The 22,216-nt window shown below is 34.3% G+C and overlaps 1 protein-coding gene across 6 annotated transcripts in view; it reads left to right on the top strand.

The window, feature by feature from the left end:
• Positions 1-22,216, top strand: part of DIAPH2 (diaphanous related formin 2) — a 968,993-nt gene that overhangs the window by 281,002 nt on the left and 665,775 nt on the right. For all 6 annotated transcript variants that reach the window (XM_070291115.1, XM_070291113.1, XM_070291114.1 and 3 more), the window contains 3 exons: positions 2,048-2,184; positions 4,281-4,389; positions 18,656-18,766. In XM_070291115.1, the coding sequence (XP_070147216.1) occupies positions 2,048-2,184; positions 4,281-4,389; positions 18,656-18,766 (357 nt within the window). The remainder of the gene's footprint in view (positions 1-2,047; positions 2,185-4,280; positions 4,390-18,655; positions 18,767-22,216) is intronic.

The following is a 22,216-nucleotide window of genomic DNA, read 5'->3' as shown; positions in this document are numbered from 1 at the left end:
AGTTTTTTTTTTCTTTTTTATTATATTCCACATACGAATGATACCATGATATCATATATCATATATGTTTGTCTTTGTCTGTCTTCAGTTCATAAAATAATTTCTAGGTCCATCCATGTTGCTGCAAATGGCATTTCATTCTTTTTGGATGGCTGAGTAATACTCCGTTGTATACATGTACCACATCTCTATTCATTCGTCCGTTGATGGACATTTAGGTTGCTTCCATGTCTTGGCTATATTAAACATTGCTGCAATGAACACTGGAGTGTATGTTTCCTTTCAGGTTATGGTTTTCTCCAGATATCTTCCCAGCAGTGAGATTTCTAGCTCATATGCTAGTTCTACTAGTTACTGTTCCTGCATTCCCACTAACAGGGTAGGAGGGAGACCATGATGGTTTGATTTAGATTACTGTAAACTAAGGCTAAGCTTTAGTTAGAGCATGTTAATGTCTTTTACATTGGTGCTAGGAACATGACTAAATGATAAGTGTTTTAAATTATAGGCATCTGAAACGATAGGCATAAAGTTACATTAAAAAATATACAGTGATATATCAATTTCATGTTGTATTGAATTTGTCATAATCAAAGCATGAAACTTTCATCTGAAATGATTTATGTATCAAATTTACTGACCTCAAAGGTTTTGATTACCTACTTCAAAAACTCTTTTTGCTTATATAGTACATAGAATAATACAATTATGAAAAGGAACCCGTTGCCCTTTAACTTCCATTGCTATAATATTGCTCTAATGTTTAGGTTGATGGTTTTCCATCATTTCTCATATCTTCATTTTTATTTTGAGTATTTCCCTACTGGAGTGGATTGCCATTTCCTTCTCCAATGTTAGAAACTACCTTTAAATAATAAAATGGAAATTTGAAAAATTTAATGATTTCACTGTCAGTTTAACTGATTTTAAAAGTTATTCTAAGTTTGGTAATTGTATAGTAATCATCTATCTCTCCATTTTACAAACTTTCATTTATTTTAATTACTATTTATTGTTTACTACCCACCTTTATATATTCATTTTCCTTTTGTTTTCTTTACTTCTTTTTCATTTTGTCTTTTCCATTTCCTTTTTTGTCTTATCTCTATGTATTTTGTTATTATTATAGCTAAGGCTCATGTTGTTTTCTCCTGAATTTTTTTAGAAAATAGAAACCATGAAAATATTCAAGTGTGTGGTACTTCAGTAAAGGTTAGCTTGAAATGGCAATTTTGCAATGATGAAATAGTGTCAAATTCCACTGTTAAACTGTAAAAACAAGCAAACATATTTCATAAGAAATCTGAGAAATACCTTGTGGGCCAAAGATCAAAGAAAATGTGACCTTCTTTATGTAGTGAAAACCCGAGTTTGGGGCTTTCTTCAACATTTCTTTACCTGTTCATTCTTGTGATGCACACTTGCATGCATATATTTAAGCCTAGGAAATCAATGAAGATGGTGTCTGTCTCCTCTGCCTAGTTGACTGTGACATGCAGTATTCAATAAAACCCACGCTCCACTTCTTTGGGGTTATAATTTTGCTATGTACCACAGCTACTTGAAAGAGGGAGGCTAAAAGAGAGAAGGTATGGGAAAACCCATACAGAGATTTGTAGCTTCTTTAACTGGCATGTAGTATACAAAAGAGCTCTTCAACATTTTCCCTTTTTGTTCAACTTAATTTTCCATACAAACATATTGGAAAATTTAATCATGAGTTCCAGATGTCTCCAACGAGAACCAATGACATAAGTAGAACAGCTACATATTCTTCTTTATTGAGGAAATACTGATTGCTGCATATTTCTTCCAAATTTTTATGGAATGTTTAGTTAGGATAATGGAGATCGAATCTCATAAAAGGACCTAAAATCCAAGAAGTGGTCATTTCAAATAAAAAGCAATTGAATTTAAAGAACATTCATTTAATTAAATAGAACCTCAATGTGGAGGCATGGGTTTTTAGAAAATCATTGTTTTGTTTTTTAAAATTAAAGATATGACTCCAAAATATTTTGAAATAAAGTTTTTTTTTCCCCTTTAGTTTGGATTACAAAGGATTCTAGGAGATGAAAGAAGTCTTTTACTCCTAGCAAGAGCAATTGACCCCAAACAACCCAACATGATGACTGAAATAGTGAAAATACTTTCAGCTATTTGCATTGTTGGAGAAGAGAACATGTAAGTATTGCTTTGTCATTAACATTAACTGCATAGAAATGACACTTGAGAAATTGAGAAATTTGTGCTATTTCTTTTGATACCATGCACCTGTCCTCAGTTGCTCAGTTGTATACGACTCTTTGCAACCCCTTGGACTGTAACTCACCAGACTCCTCTGTCCATGGGATTTCTCCAGCTGAGAATACTGGAGAGGGTACGCATTCCCTTCTCCAGGGGATCTTCCTGACCTAGGGATTGAATCCATGTCTCCTGTGTATCTTGCATTGGCAGCAGATTCTTTACCACTAGTGCCACCTGATAGCTTGCATGAAAATAGTATTAAATTTCAGGAGAAAAATTGGTATTTTTATCTTATCTGTTTACATTTTAGCTATTTTTTGATTCTTTGAAAAACAGGTTTAAAAAGATAGAATCCTAATGGGAAGTTCTTCAGTGTTGGATATTCAAAGTGAATGATTAGAATTTTATCTAGTTGAAGGGAAAGCAATTATTAGAAACGTAGGGAAAGATCAGTTAAGGAGTAATTTTGGCTAAACACACACACAGGCACATTCACATACACACTCTACACAATATACATCCTCATCCATGCACATCAGAAAATTTGACTTCTTTAACTAACAGAATTAACCAGATGCTTTTATTCTGTACTATTATTTTACAGTAGTGCTTTACTTTATCTGTGTATGGTAAGTGAAAGAATAAAGCAATTATTCATGGAATGCAACTAACTGATTAAAAAGAACAAAAGGCTGTTGGTAATCATTCAGGATGCATGTATGTACCATTTTCAGCAAGTTGTTGCTGACAACACATTAGATCACTTCTTACTGAAATAATATTCAATCAGAAGCAAAATTATAGGTTTGATGTCCAGTTGTTAAGAAACCCTTGTGATAAAGAATGAAATACCTGTTACGGATATGAACTAGAATACTTTTTTCTAAACACTCTGTGTGGCAGTAATCATTTCAGTTTGAATTAGAATAGAGGCAGGCAAAGATTTAAGAATATTCTAATATGTTGACTTTCTCTTACCTCTTGGAATAAAATGAAATGTTTCTTAGTGTTGGTTTATCCTTCAAAACTGAAAGACAAACATTGAACAAAAATATCACACAACATTGTCTTATGAGAATGAGATAACATATGCAAAAATAAAGCTTCCTTAGGTTTTATAGGAAAATCAGTTTATATATGACTATGAAATATTTTCCTAGTCTATTAGGTTTTCAGTACTTAATTCACATAATGCAACCTAGTCTGGTATATTTTATGACTTAATTATAATTTCAGATATAGCTTGATGTGAGTAGTATACTACAGAGAGGTTCATTTGATTCAGACACTGTACAGAGATAGCTACCAATATTTTTGTTCATGTAAATAAGTTTCTTGTGTTAGGTAATTATAGATGCTTCTTTAATTTACTGGGCTTTCTCTTTTAGGCTTTTTCCTTGTTCCATTTTCAAAGAATTGTTTAAAAGTTGTTTAAAAAATATATACTCTTTCTTGCACTTCATTATAAAATTACAGTCTGATTACACTTGAATGAACTTTGAATAGCTGTAGATGCCACCATGTTTAAGTGACATTAATATCTATGTAATGTTATTTTGCTGTGCTTAAAAAAAAAACTATGTTAATACATGTAATATCAAAACTCAATACTTAAAATTTTAATGTTTATCAATTAAGTATTATTTAAAATGTCACCCAGAAAAATGACTTTCCTCAGGATTTTCAAATTGAATTTTTTTTGATGCCGTAATGTTATTTAATGCTATCAATATTTGAGTTGTAGAAATATGTGGAGAAGAACACAATTCTTAAATTGTGATGGTCTATATAAAAATCACCCTGGAGAAGGAAATGGCAACCCACTCCAGTATTCTTGCCTGGAGAATCCCATGGATGGAGGAGCTTGGTGGGCTACAGTCCACAGGTCATAAGAGTCAGACGCGACTGAGTGACTTCACTTTCACTTTCATATAAACATCAAGCACCTGAAAACAGGGAAGAGTGTATAAGAGATAACCTGTATTCATATAGTGTGTTTAAGATGTATTTCTTTCTTTTTTTTTTCTCTATAGTCTAGATAAACTTTTAGGGGCGATAACTACAGCAGCAGAACGAAATAACAGAGAACGATTTTCACCAATTGTGGAAGGATTAGAAAACCATGAAGCTTTGCAATTACAGGTAAGTTAGTTTTGTCTTAAATTGCTTCCAGGGTTATATTGCACTGGCCAAAATTTTTGTTCGGGTTTTTCTGTACCATCTCACGGAAAAACCCAAGTGAACTTTTTTTGGCTAATGCAGTACTCATTTTGTATGACACTAACTCCACTTTAGCTAGCATTTAAATAGAAGGGAATGTCAAAATGAAAATTTTCCTGTTCCTTCGGCATTCATAGAAGCCAGAAGTTTTGTCTGTGAAGATGATAATTTGCTTAAAGTGAGGAAGAGTAGTTTGAATTATTATAAATTAATCATTATTATCATTAATATTTGGGTAGAAATTTAGTAATTAGTGTACTAAGTCATGGAAATTAAAGCCTTAGCAATAATCAGGGCAAGAGGACAAACAGTTCAGCTAATGCCATTATCCGAACAAGTGTTAATGAAGTCTGTATGGGCTTGTTGTAGAAATTTAAGAAAACTAAATACATGTCTTTTTTGTGTGTGCCATTCACGCAGCATTCAGAAGGTTGACTCCCCAGAATAGAGGGGACTGACTTCTACTTCTTAGGTCATTGTGTGTTTCATAACCCTGTGTAGATCCAGCCCACATGTCTTCTTTATAAAATTATAAAATTTGTTACATTTTGTGAGATAATTTTAAGAAATGAGCCATTTTATGAAAGAAAACTTTATTCTTTTGTGATGAGAGCTCCTATAGTGTGATACCCTGGACTAAACATTTTGATTTATATGTATTATCTGGTTTAATGCTCCAACAACTTAGCAATGTAGGTACTATTATTGTCTCCATTCTACCTATGAGACAAATATGCTAAGTGAGAGTACATAACTTGTCAAACCTGCCACAGTTTGTAAGTGGCATAGTGAAATCCGATGCCAGTTTTGTTGGTCTATGATGCTCATCTCTTTGTTTTAGATAGTGTTTAGCATTTAATGTACCATGGGAAACACTTTCTGAAATGTTTTTTAAAGTCTTATGGTGTCATTCAACAAAGAGAATGTGATTCCAAATTTAATTTTATCAAATTATTTAGTAGTATTTATTAACATTTCTTACCTGATATAAAACAGTTTCTTTTCTCCTTTTTAATTGTATTGTTATATGTTGTTACCTGTTTTTGCCAGAGTTTCAGACAACAGCAGATAATTGGCTTGTCCAAAGAGAATACTGTAGTGCCACAGAAGTGTAATCCCTTTCCAAATATTTGAGGAATTTTGTTAATTATTGCTTCTACTCTATGATGAGCAGTTTGGATAAACTTTTATGGTGTGCCTTTTAAGGCCAATATTTTATATTTTTTATTACTTGGGAGGATTTCTTTTCAGTGCTTTCCTTTTTTTTTTTTTAAATTTTAAAATCTTTAAAACTTACATGCGTTCCCAAACATGACCCCCCCTCCCACCTCCCTCCCCACAACATCTCTCTGGGTCATCCCCATGCACCAGCCCCAAGCATGCTGCACCCTACATCAGACATGGACTGGCGATTCAATTCTTACATGATAGTATACATGTTAGAATTCCCATTCTCCCAAATCATCCCCCCCTCTCCCTCTCCCTCTGAGTCCAAAAGTCCATTATACACACCTGTGTCTTTTTTCCTGTCTTGCATACAGGGTCGTCATTGCCATCTTTCTAAATTCCATAAATATGTGTTAGTATACTGTATTGGTGTTTTTCTTCCTGGCTTACTTTACTCTGTATAATTGGCTCCAGTTTCATCCATCTCATCAGAACTGATTCAAATGAATTCTTTTTTATGGCTGAGTAATACTCCATTGTGTATATGTACCTCAGCTTTCTTATCCATTCATCTGCTGATGGACATCTAGGTTGTTTCCATGTCCTGGCTATTATAAACAGTGCTGCGATGAACATAGGGGTACATGTGTCTCTTTCAATTCTGGGTTCCTCTGTGTGTATGCCCAGCAGTGGGATTGCTGGGTCATAAGGTAGTTCTATTTGCAATTTTTTAAGGAATCTCCACACTGTTCTCCATAGTGGCTGTACTAGTTTGCATTCCCACCAGCAGTGTAGGAGGGTTCCCTTTTCTCCACACCCTCTCCAGCATTTATTGCTTGCAGATTTTTGGATCGCAGCCATTCTGACAGACACATAGATCAATGGAACAAAATAGAAAGCCCAGAGATAAATCCACACACATATGGACACCTTATCTTTGACAAAGGAGGCAAGAATATACAGTGGCGTAAAGACAATCTCTTTAACAAGTGGTGCTGGGAAAACTGGTCAACCACTTGTAAAAGAATGAAACTAGATCACTTTCTAACACCGTACACAAAAATAAACTCAAAATGGATTAAAGATCTAAATGTAAGATCAGAAACTATAAAACTCCTAGAGGAGAACATAGGCAAAACACTCTCAGACATAAATCACAGCAGGATCCTCTATGATCCACCTCCCAGAATTCTGGAAATAAAAGCAAAAATAAATAAATGGGATCTAATTAAAATTAAAAGCTTCTGCACAACAAAGGAAAATATAAGCAAGGTGAAAAGACAGCCTTCTGAATGGGAGAAAATAATAGCAAATGAAGCAACTAACAACTAATCTCAAAAATATACAAGCAACTTCTGCAGCTCAATTCCAGAAAAATAAACGACCCAATCAAAAAATAGGCCAAAGAACTAAATAGACATTTCTCCAAAGAAGACATACGGATGGCTAACAAACACATGAAAAGATGCTCAACATCACTCATTATTAGAGAAATGCAAATCAAAACCACAATGAGGTACCAGTGCTTTCCTTTTTAAAAATATACTTCTTATATCATTTTCTCTCAATAAAATACAGTATCTCTACCGAAACGTTTGGAAACTGTCTTTTTTAGATGACTGCTTGAAATCTTTGTTTATATTTATGTGCCTGGGCTTACCTAAATTTCACCAACTTTCAATCATATGTAGGAGTTTGTTCTCGTCTTCTAGAGTTTGCTTAGGAGGAATTAAATGTTAATGTCTGTATTCAAAGTTTTCATTACTCAAATCACTCACCTAAACTCACACAACTGTTGAGAGGTAAAGCTGTGATTTGAAGCCAGATTTCTGTGATGTCAGTATTTGTTTACTGCATTGTCTGACCTTTAAAATGACACCCCTGCTATAGAATAGTTCAGCCTACACAGTGAAATGAGAGTGACATTTGCTAGCCTTCAGGAAGCTGGACTGAATGGAATGATAAAATGGCAAATTGTTAACAAGTAACATATGGAAGGATCATTATCTTGCTAGGTATTCAAGTTATTGAAGACAGATTACAGATGCAAAGATATACAAATCACAATTTGAAATTTCCTGTTTTAGTGAGGTAAAAAATTAATAATTTGTTTTATACAGAGACAATTACTCTCACAAGAATTGTGAAGTGGGTTTGTTTATTTGCATTGTTTCATGTGGATGAAAAAAATATCTGAAAGTTCAAAATATATTCAGAATGCAGCATGAAAAACAAAAGTTTAAATCTGTTGTTTAAAAAATAAAATTAGTACTGTGTTTTACCAGAATTACTTTTCTATTTCTGCATCCTGAGACTTCTCAAAATGTTATTTCAGTATCTGAAGTAATTCTGTTAAAATACAGGATTAATTTTATTTTAAAATAACAACCCTCCCCCATCCTTTTTGGATTTCAAACAGGTTATTAACTTCTCACAGAGGTTTTCTAGGTCATCTTTAAAATTAAATTCTGTACCCATGATAGGAGTTTGATTATCTTCAGTAGTTCAAGAAATAGACAATAAATCATATATCTTTGTATGTTCTCTGTTCATCGACTTTCCTTCAACTGAGTAGCCTTCTCAAGTCTCTCCATACTTCTCAAGTTTCCCATGCCTTCTTTTGATCCTTCTTATCTTTTGAAGTAGCCTCTCATCTTCCTTTTTCATTTTATAGTCTAAGTCTGTAAAAGACTCATCCATACTTGTCTTCTGTTTCCTAAATTAACTTTCACAGCTCAACGTTTTCATAGTTCTTAAAAAGACTGATGGCAGTGGTTCTTGAATTTCCAAATCCAGTGACTTCTTTCCAATCCTGGTGGCTCCCTTCTTGAAAATTTTCCTACCGTTGCCTTTCTAGGCACCATCGGCTCCTTACTCTCTGCCTACCCCTAATTGTGCTTTCTCTATCTCCTTTGTGCATTTCTTCTTCTTGGATATTTTATTCCCTATGTTCTTTGCTTGGTCCTATTCTGTCATCATTTTTGTATATATGTAGATATGCACCCACATGTATAGGCTCAAATACATATACATTTATATGTACAAATATATCTGATCACTCTCAATTGCTTCTTTAGCTTTAATAAAATCCAACTGTATTCTAATGATTCCCCAGAGTTTGTGTGGCTCATGTCTGTATTCAAACCTACCTGTCCAAATAGCTAACTGCATATTTTAGAAGCATCATAAAAATATGAAAGCCAAATTAGCTTTTATAAACCATGTGCTGATATTTTAAATACTTTAATATGTTACCTCTTTTAAAATCTCATACCAAGTCTCTGAGAGTGATGGAGAACTAGTATCCCCATTTAATAGATGAGTAAGCTGAGACTCATAGAGTTTAGGTAACTTTTCTAGGGTAACATAGTAAATAAGAGGTAAAGCCCAATTAGACCCTAGGGTATCTGGCTCCAGAGTACTTTTTTTAACCAGTGTATGCTACCTCCTCTTAGTAAAATTGGCTCATTTCTCTTTCCATTAATATGATTTCTGCCCAAAAGCCATCTCTTTTTCTTGTCTTTCTCATTTTAGATAATATAGAGGTATCATCTTCTGGCTAACCTTTGGTTTTCCTTAAGACTTCTTTCTTCTTTGTTCCCTACATCCAATTAATCATCAAGTTTTACAAAAGACTATTAATCTATCCAGTTTCACTATCTCCACTGCATTTATATTCTCCCAGCAATATTATTCTAGCTAGTTTCTAATTAGTATCCCAAACTGATAGATTCTTCCCCTCCAGACAAGTGTTTTGTACTGTTGTCAGTTATCCTTCAAGAGTAAATCTGATTCTAACATAGTAGCATTCCTAGAAACCTATACCCATTGCTTGATAAAAGTGAAAATCCTGAACACGATGAATGAGCTCTCTCGGTGTGGCCCCAACCTAACAGTCTGGCCTTGGGCCCCAGCATTCTCCCAAATGTACCATCGGTTTTAGCCATACTAAACCTGGTGTTTTCCAAATGTGCTGTAGACTTTTAAATGCCCTCAAACATTTTATCATGCAGAACACTTTGCTTGGAATAGCAGCGCTTCCTCCAGCCATGTCCCTTTTGTCCTGGTATGGTTTAATGAGGACACAAAGGAAGGAAAGTTTAGGTATATTCTGCATAAGTCAGAGAAGGCTTCAGTGATGAAGTGATGATTTAATTGGGTCTTGAAGGATCAACAGGAATTTTCCAGAAAATTATCTTTGCTGATAGAAAACCAGTAATATGGTAGAGTGGGAGACAGGAGAAGGGTTTCCAGGAGGTAAAAAAAGAGACTACAGTAGTCTGCCAGTCCCTTCAGAGAAGACAGAGTGAGCTAATACCAACATATAGTTGAAACTAATTTTTATGTAGCCCAGCAGGAAAAGCTAGGGTATACTGAGTGTTAATAATAGTTTTTTTTTCCCTTTAACTTATTTTTATTATTTAAAAATATTTATATTGACGTATAGTTCATTTACAATGTTGTGTTAGTTTCAGTTGTATAGCAAAGTGATTCAGCTATATATATATATATATATATATATATATATATAAAAATATATATATATATCTCACACACAGACATGTATATATTTTTATATCCTCTTCTATTATAGGCTATTATAAGATATTGATAATAATTCCCTGTGTTATACAGTAGGTCCTTATTAGTTATCTATTTTATGTGTACTAGTGTGTATATGTTGATCCCCAGCTCCTAATTTATTCCTCCAAATAATAGTTGTTTATAGAAAGAGAAAGTCATATAGCTAACCTCCAATGAGATATTACAAGAAAAGCCCTAGTCTTCACAGGCTGGTATTACTCTGAAACGTGCAATATGTCTTAAAGTATTTCAGAAGCTGTGTGCAGAAGTGTTTTTATTTTGATTTAATACATCTAAAAAAATATTATCTAACACATTGAACATAATTCACAAATTGTGCATGTTATAATTAGATATGGTACACAAAAGTGAATACATGGTTGATTCACTTACCCTGACCTCACCGTTTTGAGAGATTTATCATTTTGGAATATAACTTGGAACCAAAAAGGAAGTAAAAGAAAATATGAGCAATCTACAAAGTGTCACCAAGTACACCAAGTAAGCCTCATGATGACAAAGACTTTTAGTCTTTAATCAGAGCCTGTCTCCCTGTGGTATCTTATTGGGCCCAATTGTCTATCCATAGCAGACTAGAAGCATGAGTTGGGAAGTTGGAAAATGCTTTATGCCAGACTTGTGCACTGAGATGATCAAGAGGCAACAGCTGACAAAACGAAAGCAAGGGGCGAGGAGACAGAAACATAATGAAAGAGTGGAACTGTAATTCAAAAATTATAACATTTAGTTTCATTTGGTCTCAGGGAAAATAGCCCTATATATCTGAATAGCTCCTGAGGGCATCTATGTGTTCTGTCATCTCTCACTAACTCGTATATTTAATCATGCCCCTGAGTCAGCAAAATAATAATAATAATAATAATGAGTTATAATTAAGATATTTTAAGAATGTAGGAATTAAAGAATTCACTTCAGAAAGAGTTCCATTCCAAAACATACTCATGCTTAAATAGACAAACCCTGCAGAAATATTGACTGATTCTTTGAAGTGCAGATCTTTCCACAGTGATTCTCAACTGTTGAGAATTTACTCTAAGCCTATTTGTAAATTTGCACTCAAACCATCACGTATGAGGAAGTAGCTTTGGAGAAATGATTTATCATTTGTCAATAGTTGCACATTTATGATAAAACAAGGTACTGGAGCTTTGAATAGTGAGGAAATTTGTTCAAAAATAAATGAGCATGTTAAATACTATGTTGAAGAAATGTCTGATATTACTTAGGAAACTTTGATATTTTGATAGTTTTATACTACTATCATTTTAAAAGTAGAATTAGTACAATAAGGTGTTGTATAGAGATATTTATACAATGTAATCATGTTTCAAATACAAAAATAACTTGACTTAAAGAAGAATGTCTTGCATTTTAAATCTGTTTCAAAATTGAGTAATTGCCAAATCCATCGTTTTTGGTAATGGGGGTTCACTAGTGACTTCCATAAATATAGAAAGCAACAACACTTTGGAAGTCATCATAAGGGTTCTCCAGCTCCATTCAACACTATTGGTCACTCTGTCTAAGCTCTCTCCTCCCTCAACTTCTGTGATGCCATGCTCTCCTTGTTTTCTTTTACCTCTTTGTTTCATTGAAGATCTCTTTTGTCTATGCTTGGCCGTAAAATGTACTTCTTCCTAGAGTTTTATCCTTAGTCCTTTGCTCCTTTACTCTGGCCCTTTGCTCATTCTGTACATTACCCTTGGCAGCCTAATCCATCCTTATGACTTCCTCCAGCGCTTCTATGACATGAATCTCTCTGAACTCTTCTATTCCAAATACATCCTGACTCACAGATCGCATATATTCAGCTGCTTCCTTATTGAATTTCAAGTTCAATGTGGTCCTTAACTGTCCTATCTTCTTTTCTTCATCCTGTCTATCCTGTTCCAGTCTCTTTAACTTTGACCTGCTTTTCTCTTCTTTGCCCATCTTAGTTAACCTTAGCATTGTCCACCAGGTATCATAAACCAGAAATAAATAGTCATCTTCAGATCTTCTCTTCTCCATCAATGTTACCTCAGTCACCAAATGTTACCAGTTCTGCAGCCTTAGCACTGTATTTCCCTTCCTTTTTATAGGATCTCCCTACCACCCCCACCCCTCCCCACCGCTTCTTTGTTTCAGGGCATTGTCACATCTCAATGTTTTCCATTTCCATAGATTCTTAAATATCTTCTACCCTTCATTCCATCCCCTTATAAATCATTTTCCACAAGGTATACTTCTGAAATACAGTTCTTTTATGTTGTTGATTAGTCACTAAGTCCTATCTGACTCTTTGTGACCACATGCACTGTAGCCTGCCAGGCTCTTCTGTCCTGGCAGGCAAGAATACCGGAGTGGGTTGCCATTTCCTTCGCTAGGGAATCTTCATGGCCCAGGGATAGAACTTGTGTCTGCTGCATTGGCAGGCAGATTCTTTACTGTTGAGCCACCAAGGAAGCCAGTTTTTGTTATATCACTGCTAAAAATCCTATAATATCTTCCCAGAGTCCCTAGGAGTAAAGTCTAATGCTAGTCTACACAAAATACTTCATCATCTAACTTTTGCTAAATCTCTAACCTCATTTTCTATCACTCTGCTACATATAGAGTTGGTCCAGTCAGCTTGTACCCAATTTCCTGAACATTTCATGCTATTTCATCCTTCTTCATACATGGCTTTGCTGTGCCTGGAATTCTCCATTTTTTGAATCAATTAACTTTCTCTGTATATTTGTGTCTTTCTTGGTTGACACTTACTTTGATTCAAACTATCTTTCTTCCTAACTCTTGCTGGGCTGGGATAAAGAAAGACCTTGTTAATGTCAACAAAGTACCTAATAAGGTCAATATTTGACAGTGTCAATAACATTTTAAAAGCACAGTTTATCAGAGCTAATGGCAATATGGATAATCTGTTTTGAGAATGTCCTGGAGTTGGCAGTTTTTGTACTCCATTGCTCTATGAATGAGCAACTTCCCTTTCACTTTTCACCTTCATACATTGGAGAAGGAAATGGCAACCCACTCCAGTGATTTTGCCTGGAGAATCCCAGGGATGGTGGAGCCTGGTGGGCTGCCGTCTATGGGGTTGCACAGAGTCGGACACGACTGAAGCGACTTAGCAGCAGCAGCAGCAGCAGCTCTGTGAATTGTGATCACACAGACAGATATATGTTTGTATAGTTTTCAGAGTTGGTGAGTTAAAATAAAAGTAGCATTTTCCAAGGAATTTAATGAGGATAATTTACTTTTAAATATTTCCCCTCTCTATCACTTAAGCAAGAAACTGAATGCAGTTTCTATTTATAGTAATGTCTCATGTCAATAAATTTAGAAATGTTTAATGACTATTACCCAGTATGTATATTTTTTAACTTTTTATTTTGTATGGGTTACAGCTGATTAACAATGCTGTGATAGTTTCAGGTGAACAGCGAAGGTAATATAATATACCTGTTATATTTTACACATTTTATTGGGAGCAATTAGGGGTTACAAAGAAAACCATAAACAAATTTAGAGCCATATCTTTAGAAAGTTTAAAATCAATTTTGTGATATTTCACTTTCTATACCATACCCCACACCTGACAATGAAGATACTAGTATCCTCTGACTGAAGAATGTGGGTGATTATTATAGAAAGAAGGTATACTATTATGGTAAAGGAAGGCTTATAATGTTATGGAAAAACTGATAGTAACTCAATTTAGCATAATTATACATGGCACAAATTCTTGGATGCTTTGTCACATGCACAAAGCTTTTATCTACATGTTAATGCATTTATTCAGTGGGGTTATTGTATAGGTATCTCCTTATAAGGAGATGATTTAATAACATTGCAAATACAGCAACTATTTTTACTGGTCAAAAATCAGAGTCTTGGTTCTAGCCTAGCATGTTTATCAATAATGAAAAAAATTCAGACTTCTTATGACTTTTACAATTTTAATTCTTATGGAAGCTGGATTTAAAACAGATGTGGCAGACCATTTTGAACCTTAGATGCATTATAAAGAAAATAAGCAGGAGATGAAATCTAGATAGTGAAATTTGTGATTTCATTTCAAAGGCACTTGTTTTCTTTCCAGTGGAGGGGAAAATGCTATTCAGCAGTGCCAAGTTTGTGCATTGTAGGGTGGTAGAAAGATTTCAAGACTAAAAGTCATGAGACCTGTATTCAAATCCAATCTTTGTGGCTTCTGATTAGCTATATGGACTTCCCTGGTGACTCAGATGGTAAAGAGTCTCCCTGAAGTACGGGGGACCCAGGTTCTGTCCCTGGATCAGAAAGATCCCCTAAAGAAGCAAATGGCAACCCACTCTAGTATTCTTGCCTGAAAAATCCCATGGACAGAGAAACCTGGCAGGCTATAGTCCATGGGCTTGCAAAGAGTCTGAAACGACTGAGCAGCTAACACACACAAACACATTAGCTATAAACTCTTGGGGCAAATGAGGTAGTCTTCCTAGGTTTTCAGTTTCCTTATCTATAAATGAGAATATTGGATTGGTGTATTTTATGTTCTTTCTAGCTTTTGAAACCCGTAATTTTTTATTTTCTATCTCTGGAGTTAGATTTTTATTTTTTGAAAGTAGATTAATTTTTCATTGAAAGAGGACAATATCCTTCAATCATGCTCTTAAAAATTTGTATATTTGGAAGTTGAACATACCAATTTTGAAAGCTTCATTATTCGTGAATATGTTTTCCCCCTAGGAGCTTAGGTTTTAGATATTGGGACAGAGCTGTTTTTAATTTAAAGTGTCCAGTGCAGTGCTACGTGGTCAGACTTTGCAGACTCCTGTATCCGTGCTGTCCAGTATGGGAGCCACTAGCCACATGTGACTGTTGAACATTTGAATTGTGGCTAATGAGACCAAGCAACTGGATTTTAAATTTACTTAATTGTAATCAAGCTACATTTAAATTGTAGTTAGTGGCTGCATATTGAATAGCATGTTTATGTGTGTGTGTGTGTATGTGTGTGTGTATGATGTATTTGCAGGCACATCCATGCTGAATAAGGAGTGGAGGGAGTGGGCCTGGCAGCAAGTTAAGGAGAGTGAGAGGCCATTATGTTGGATGATTGATACTGCCCATAGAGCATTGCTTATATTATGTAAAGCAAAATCTAACACATTCCAGGGACTATTTTCTATCTCCTCTCCTCTCTTTCTCCCTCCCTCTTTCCTTCCTTCTCACTCTTCCTCTCTTTTCCTTTTCTTCTTTCCTTCCATTATGTATTATGTATTCCATTATGTATTATGATGATGACTTCATTTTTATTGGTCTAATTGACATATGATAACCACTTTATATACTAAACAACATACTGTTAAAATAAATATGTTTTTCTAATTAACCTGTAGTTTCAAATTTAGGTATTCCTAATATATTAAACCGGAGAAGGCAATGGCACCCCACTCCAGTACTCTTGCCTGGAAAATCCCATGGATGGAGGAGCCTGGTGGGCTGCAGTCCATGGGGTCGCCAAGAGTCGGACACGACTGAGCAACTTCCCTTTCACTTTTCACTTTCATGCATTGGAGAAGGAAATGGCAACCCACTCCAGTGTTCTTGCCTGGAGAATCCCAGGGACGGGGGAGCCTGGTGGGCTGCTGTCTGTGGGGTCGCACGGACTTGGACACGACTGAAGCGACTTAGCAGCAGCAGCAGCAGGAATATATTAAATATGATGTGCTACTTAAATTTTATTATCTTACCCATTCTTAAAGTCTTTTGTTGTGTTAGTCTAGGAATGGAGTTGGTTAGGCATCTGAATGTTCTGGAAATTGTATTTGGAGTAAAGTTACATGGTTTAGAATCATGAGTTTCCTCCTTTCTGTGTGACCTTGTATAAATTATTTGTTTTGAGTCTTAGCTTCATCAACTGTGAAATGAGTATAATAGTAACACTTCATATGGTGGTTGTAATGATGAGGTTAGATGGTGAATTATGTTATGTAAAACTCCTAAGTTGTCTGGTAACAAATGCTAATAGAAAATAATAATGATGATAATAATTTGGGAGTTTGTAGTTAACTATAAATTCAGAATCTACAAAATGGATATTTCAAGTTTATAATTAAGTAATAATATATTCAGCCCTTTAAACTAATTACACTTTAAAAATTTAACTTTGTAATTGTAAATAGTGACAATTGGATTGATTTTGCTCCTGGGCAGTAATTGTACAGTAATATAAAGAGGTGGAGATAATTAAAAAGATTTTTTTGTTCTCCATATCAATTCAATATAGATGTTCCTCTTAAAGAGCATTGCTTTAGCAGATTATGTTGGAAAATGATATGAATATTCATCTTATGTTATTTGTAATTAATTAAATATCCATTAGAATTTGATAACAAATAGTATGTTGATAAATCAGTGCTTTACCTGTTTAAAATATTAACTTCAAAGTATTTGCTAATCATTTTATACTATAGTCAATGGCTGTAACTTTACTTTCCACATTTAGTTATATATTCAATATTTATACATTACATGTTAAGCATTTAATAGCATTGCAACATTTATTTTACTAAATGTGGAATTATTTAGATGTTGTTACATTCATTATTTTTTGACTTTTACTATTTTTATTATTTCCTGATCCAAATATTTTTATTGTATAAAGGTACAATTCCAAGACTCATTAACTGTTTTCTTTTTATGGAAATGTTCTCTTTACTTGTAGGATATTAATACAAGCCATTAAGCTAGAATTTCTTCTGGCAAAAACAATCCTAGCAGATGGCAACTTTTCTCTCTATTAATTTTGGATTGGACATGTACTTTGGCTTGTTCGGTCAGGTCATAGTTGTAACGTAACAAGAATCAGTCATGCAAATACAATGATAATATAGCTATGGACATGTATGCTGTGCAAACTTATATTCCAGCCTATTTAAACTATTTGAAGACTTAAACATTTTCTTATTATGAATAGGAAGGTTAAGTAACACATTAAGGCATAAGCATCATAATAACTTACCTGATATGACTTTTAAGGTAATGCCAAGTCAATAGCAAATATTTAGTCAGATGTCTCAGTGATTTAGCTTGACATTTGAGCATTCATAGAAATTAGACTACATTCTTTAATTATCTTTTAGGTAGCTAATAATGTTAAAGACAACCTTGATCATCCCCTTTAATGCCTGCAACTTTTGAATTTTGAACCTGGTTGTGAGCTGGATAGGCTAATCCACCCCAAAGCAGCTTAACTGTATAACATAAAGATATAAACATAAAACCAATATACCTTTTAATGTTTTGTCTGTACTTGAAAAAAACACTATCATAATGACAGGTCTAGATAAGGTCAAGTCAGAATAACATTTGAAATATTTTTCTTTTGCTGGTGTTTTTCTCATGCTAACTATTGATTTATTTGTGTCCCCTTCTATATATAGTTAGCATCTTTACTAAATCTGATATTTTCCAGAGGTCCCCTTGCATTCAGCTCTTTGAACACTCTTAACTACTCATTATGTACTTTAAAAATAATCAGTTTCAATGTGCAGCTCTTCAGTTAAACTGTCAGCCAATTGCCTTAGACTTGAGCATTTTTAAAAAATGAGGAAAATCTTTGGAATACCTGACAATTAGCATTTGGTTGATATTCTACTAGCTTGCCATTACCAGAAAATAACTCCCCCTTCTTTTTTAATAAGGAGGCGCAATATCAGAGGAAAACCAAAACCCATTTTCTAACATCAATCTAAGTAAAGAATCATGTTAACTTGAAAACAAGCTCTTATATTTACTTTATCATACAATGCACATGAGTGTTTCTGTCACTGTGCCTTCTAGTTGATATTAATTCACTTGCATTCATTTTTTATGTAGTAAATTAATTCATCTTAATCGTATATTTTAATAGTCTATATTTTGTGTAGATCCATTTAATAACAGAATGGAGCAAGTATAAATCAGTGTAATAATAGCTCTAAGTTATCACTACTCTTTAATATCATACTTTCAAAACTTTATTTGATTTATTTTAGGAAAGTGTTTATAATCATATAGAATTGAGACCAAGTACATGCTGAGGACAGCTGGAAATGGAAGATACATTTTATGATCTTTTTAAAGGGTTCTATATCCATACTGTTGGAAATTTTAGTTTTTCAGAGAAAATATCATATTCCTTCATATAGTTTAGCAAAATACAGCAGTACTTGACCATGCATTTTACCTTCATTAGAATTGCTCTGGACATCGAAACTTTATTGTTAATTTCTTTGTTTGTAGTATAAAGTCATAGTCATTATACTTATATAAATATTTGCCTTTCTTAATACATTTCATAATGTATGTTTGTATGCCTTTAGTATATGGAAAAATGTTATCTGAAAGCATTAAGTATTTCTTTAATTAAATGAACTTTTTTTTAACACAGTTTGCTTTATAATTGCAGGTGGCCTGCATGCAGTTTATAAATGCGCTTGTCACATCTCCTTATGAGCTTGATTTTCGAATACATTTAAGGAATGAATTCCTTCGTTCAGGACTAAAAACAATGTTACCAGTAAGTGGAATGTGCACTTTTATAATGCTTACGAACTTTAATGTTTTTCTCTCTTTAGACAAAAGTACTTGCAGCCAAGTAAGTAAATGTGCCTTACTGTTTTTTTTTATAAAGCATTAGATGCTTTGCAAGCTTTTGGATATTACAGTATTATTAGTCTCAACATACAGCTGATGATTCAGAATTCAGGTAATGATACGTCCAGAAGTGATGACTTTTTGGTTTCCTTAAAGTCAAAAGGGAACTTCTTTTCTTTGACTTTGAATACTGAGAACATAAAAGACTGATATTTTGTTTTTTGCCATTTCAATATTCAATACAAATTTTTTGCTCTCCTCTTTCATAACTTAGATTGATTTCCTTTATATTCAACCTAAGTATGCATTGAATTTTGATTAATATATTCTAGATACATAACGAAAATTGTATTCTCACTACCAATTCTGTAGCAACTTTTCTAAAAGAAAAGCAGTTTTATTTCTTAAATTGAGTGTGGTTATTGGCTCTAATTATGATGCTGTTATTTTTCAAATAACTATAAGCTTGTTCTAGGATAAATCAATACGGTTATTCTATACATAGATATGCAGCTGCCTTGACTTTATTATGTTAACTGATGAAGGAGTTTGTTTAAGGCCATGGCATTGTTAAAAGAGATAAGCAAAATCTCACTAGTCTCTTTATTTAACCTACTCAAGCCATATGAGATAAATAAGAAGTAAAAGTAGCAGAAGGAAATAAAAGGACCCTGTAAAGAAAAGAACAAAACAAATGTCAGTGAGCATGTATATAAGGTATTCCTAGGGTATTAGAAATAACCAAATTCAGGCAAATTTCCTGGTGAGAAATTAGTGTGTAGCATGCATCTGTAACTTGTATTCTGATGATCTTAACTGAAAGTAGTTAAAATTCATCATCATAAAATATATAATTAAGTCCATTGAGACCTATTTTAATACGATTGAGTCTATACAGTTTCAGAAATTTCTATGTCAGTTCCACTTTGAGTGGTTCTTTCATCCATGACTTTATAAACCAAGGAATTGGTTGCAGTGAATCATATGTGACCTGAGAGGTTCAGTATGAGGTTAACTTGGGACTTCCCTGGTGGCTCAGACGGTAAAGAATCCACTTGCCAAACAGGAGACCTGGGTTTGATCCCCTGGCTTGGGAAGCTCCCCTGGAGATGGGAATGTCTTCCCACTTCAGTATTCTTGCCTGGAGAATCCCCATGGGCAGAGGAGCCTGGCAGACTACAATCCATGAGGTCCCAAAGAGTCACACACGACTGAGTGACTAACACTTTCTTCCCACACGTAATTGACTTTAGCGACATTCACTAGTTAACAGTGTATGTTACAGATTTATTCTTCTTTTCTCACAAATCTCTCCTCATGAAAAGACTGTGGCCTTATGTAGCTCATATTACAGTGTGTGATTATGTAGGTAGTATTACAGTCTGGATTCTAGTGTGCTTTTGAGCTGCCTACTCGCTACTTTCCATCTTTGTCCTCCAGGGATTGTGCCTTTGTTTCTGGGAGAATAATCATGTCTTCGGACACTTGTTGGCCTCAGGGGCTCCTGAGCATTCTCTAGTCATTTACTAATATGTGGTGTTTTTCTGCCTTTGTTGTTGTTGTTACTCTTCCAGCTTTTATTTCCCATTGTCTATAACTGAACATTCATTTTCCACCTTATACTACTGAATGACTGGTCAAGAAAATGGTGACTCAATTTATTTAAGTCCTCATCTTTTCAGAAAGCGTACATAATAGCTCTTGTGCTTATGTTTTGCACTTTTGTCAGGATGTGCTCATCTCTGCTATTCACTGGTCTCATGGTATTTTTCATTTGGTTACATTGATAGCTAAGGTTTTGCATCAGTGTTTCTTAGCTGCACTTTCCTATTGGCCCTATAGCTGCTGTATATTGTGGTAGGTACCCTGTACTTCTAAACATGCTCCCAGTTAGAGTTTGCTTTAGCTACCATTATGTCTTCAGTATGCCCTAATTCTTAGGTCTCAATGATTCCTCAGCAAGAGGAAAGTGAGAAGTGTTCTGTTTCTGCCTACTCATATTTTGGAATAGAACCTACAAGGATTCTCAATGTTTTTTGTTTTTTGTTTTTTTTCTATGACAATAAAGTGAAATATGGCTAAGTAATTTTCTGATTCTCAAGAAACTGAGTTGTGCTGTGCTTAGTTGCTCAGTCGTATCTGACTCTTTTTGACCCCATGGACTGTAGCCTGCCAGGCTCCTCTGTCCATGGGAATACTCCAGGCAAGAATACTAGAGTGGGTTGCCATGCCCTCATCCAGGGGATCTTCCCAATCCAGTGTTTGAACCCAGATCTCCTGCATTGCAGGCAGATTCTTTACCATCTGAGTTACCAGGGAAACCCAAGAATACTGAAATGGGTAGCCTATCCCTTCTTCAGGGGATCTTCCTGACCCAGGAATCAAACCAGGGTCTCCTGCATTGCAGGCAGATTGTCCCCCTAAAGAGCCTATCACAATCTTATTAGAGGTGGGGCAGTGATGTTTGTTTGGAAAAAATAATCCTTCCCAGTTATTTCTGGTACACAATATGAGAATCAGAATCTAGGCAGATAGACCCATTTTTATGTTGTCCTTGTAGTTTCATTATCAAAATTTGGAGGAAAACTCAGAATGGACATGCTTTAATTTACACTAGATGTCCCTAGCATGTCAACTATTATCTATCTAATGTACTAAATATTTACATTTCAACCAGTAGAATTTATAATAACCTTAAACAGCTTTTACACATGCATGGAAACCTAATAATATATTCAAAGATGAGTCTTTAATATCCTTATTTTTATTCTGTTTACTCTTATTTTATACTGTGTAACAGGAAGAACTTTCTAATTTTCTAGAATATATCATCTTCAAAGTAGCAGATTAGATGTGACTAGGGCTAATATAAATTGTTGGCACATGGATCAAAAGTTATACCTATCTGAAATCATTAAATGCTAGGGAAAAAACAGTTCTTAATAATTCAATAATCCCAGAGACCATCATTGTAGTAGAATAGTATGTTGTTTCATATAGTCATTAGAATCAAGACAATGACAATTATTTTAATTACATTGTGTTAGAAATTTATTTTCAAAATTTGCCCTGTCTCTATAGATACATTATGGTGTTTAAAGAATTTATATTTCACTTACATGGAAAATTCACTTTTCATAAATTTGTTTTAGTAATTTGGGATAAATGAGTTGTTAAATATTACATAGTGATTTTTAAAATAGTATTTGCTCTGTAGTTAACTTACATTGATTTCTTGTGAAGTTTTCTCAATCTACCATTTTATTTAGTTAAATGAATTAAGAAAATACTAGATAAATCTGGTATATGAAGGAACAAGACAGTAAAAAATTGTGTTTGTAGGCAGCCGGCATTCTTAACCTCTTTTAGAAGA

The sequence above is a fragment of the Ovis canadensis genome, chromosome X, assembly GCF_042477335.2.
Source record: "Ovis canadensis isolate MfBH-ARS-UI-01 breed Bighorn chromosome X, ARS-UI_OviCan_v2, whole genome shotgun sequence".
In the NCBI taxonomy this organism is placed as follows: Eukaryota; Metazoa; Chordata; class Mammalia; order Artiodactyla; family Bovidae; genus Ovis; species Ovis canadensis.
This window is presented reverse-complemented; position numbering and strand designations above follow the sequence as displayed.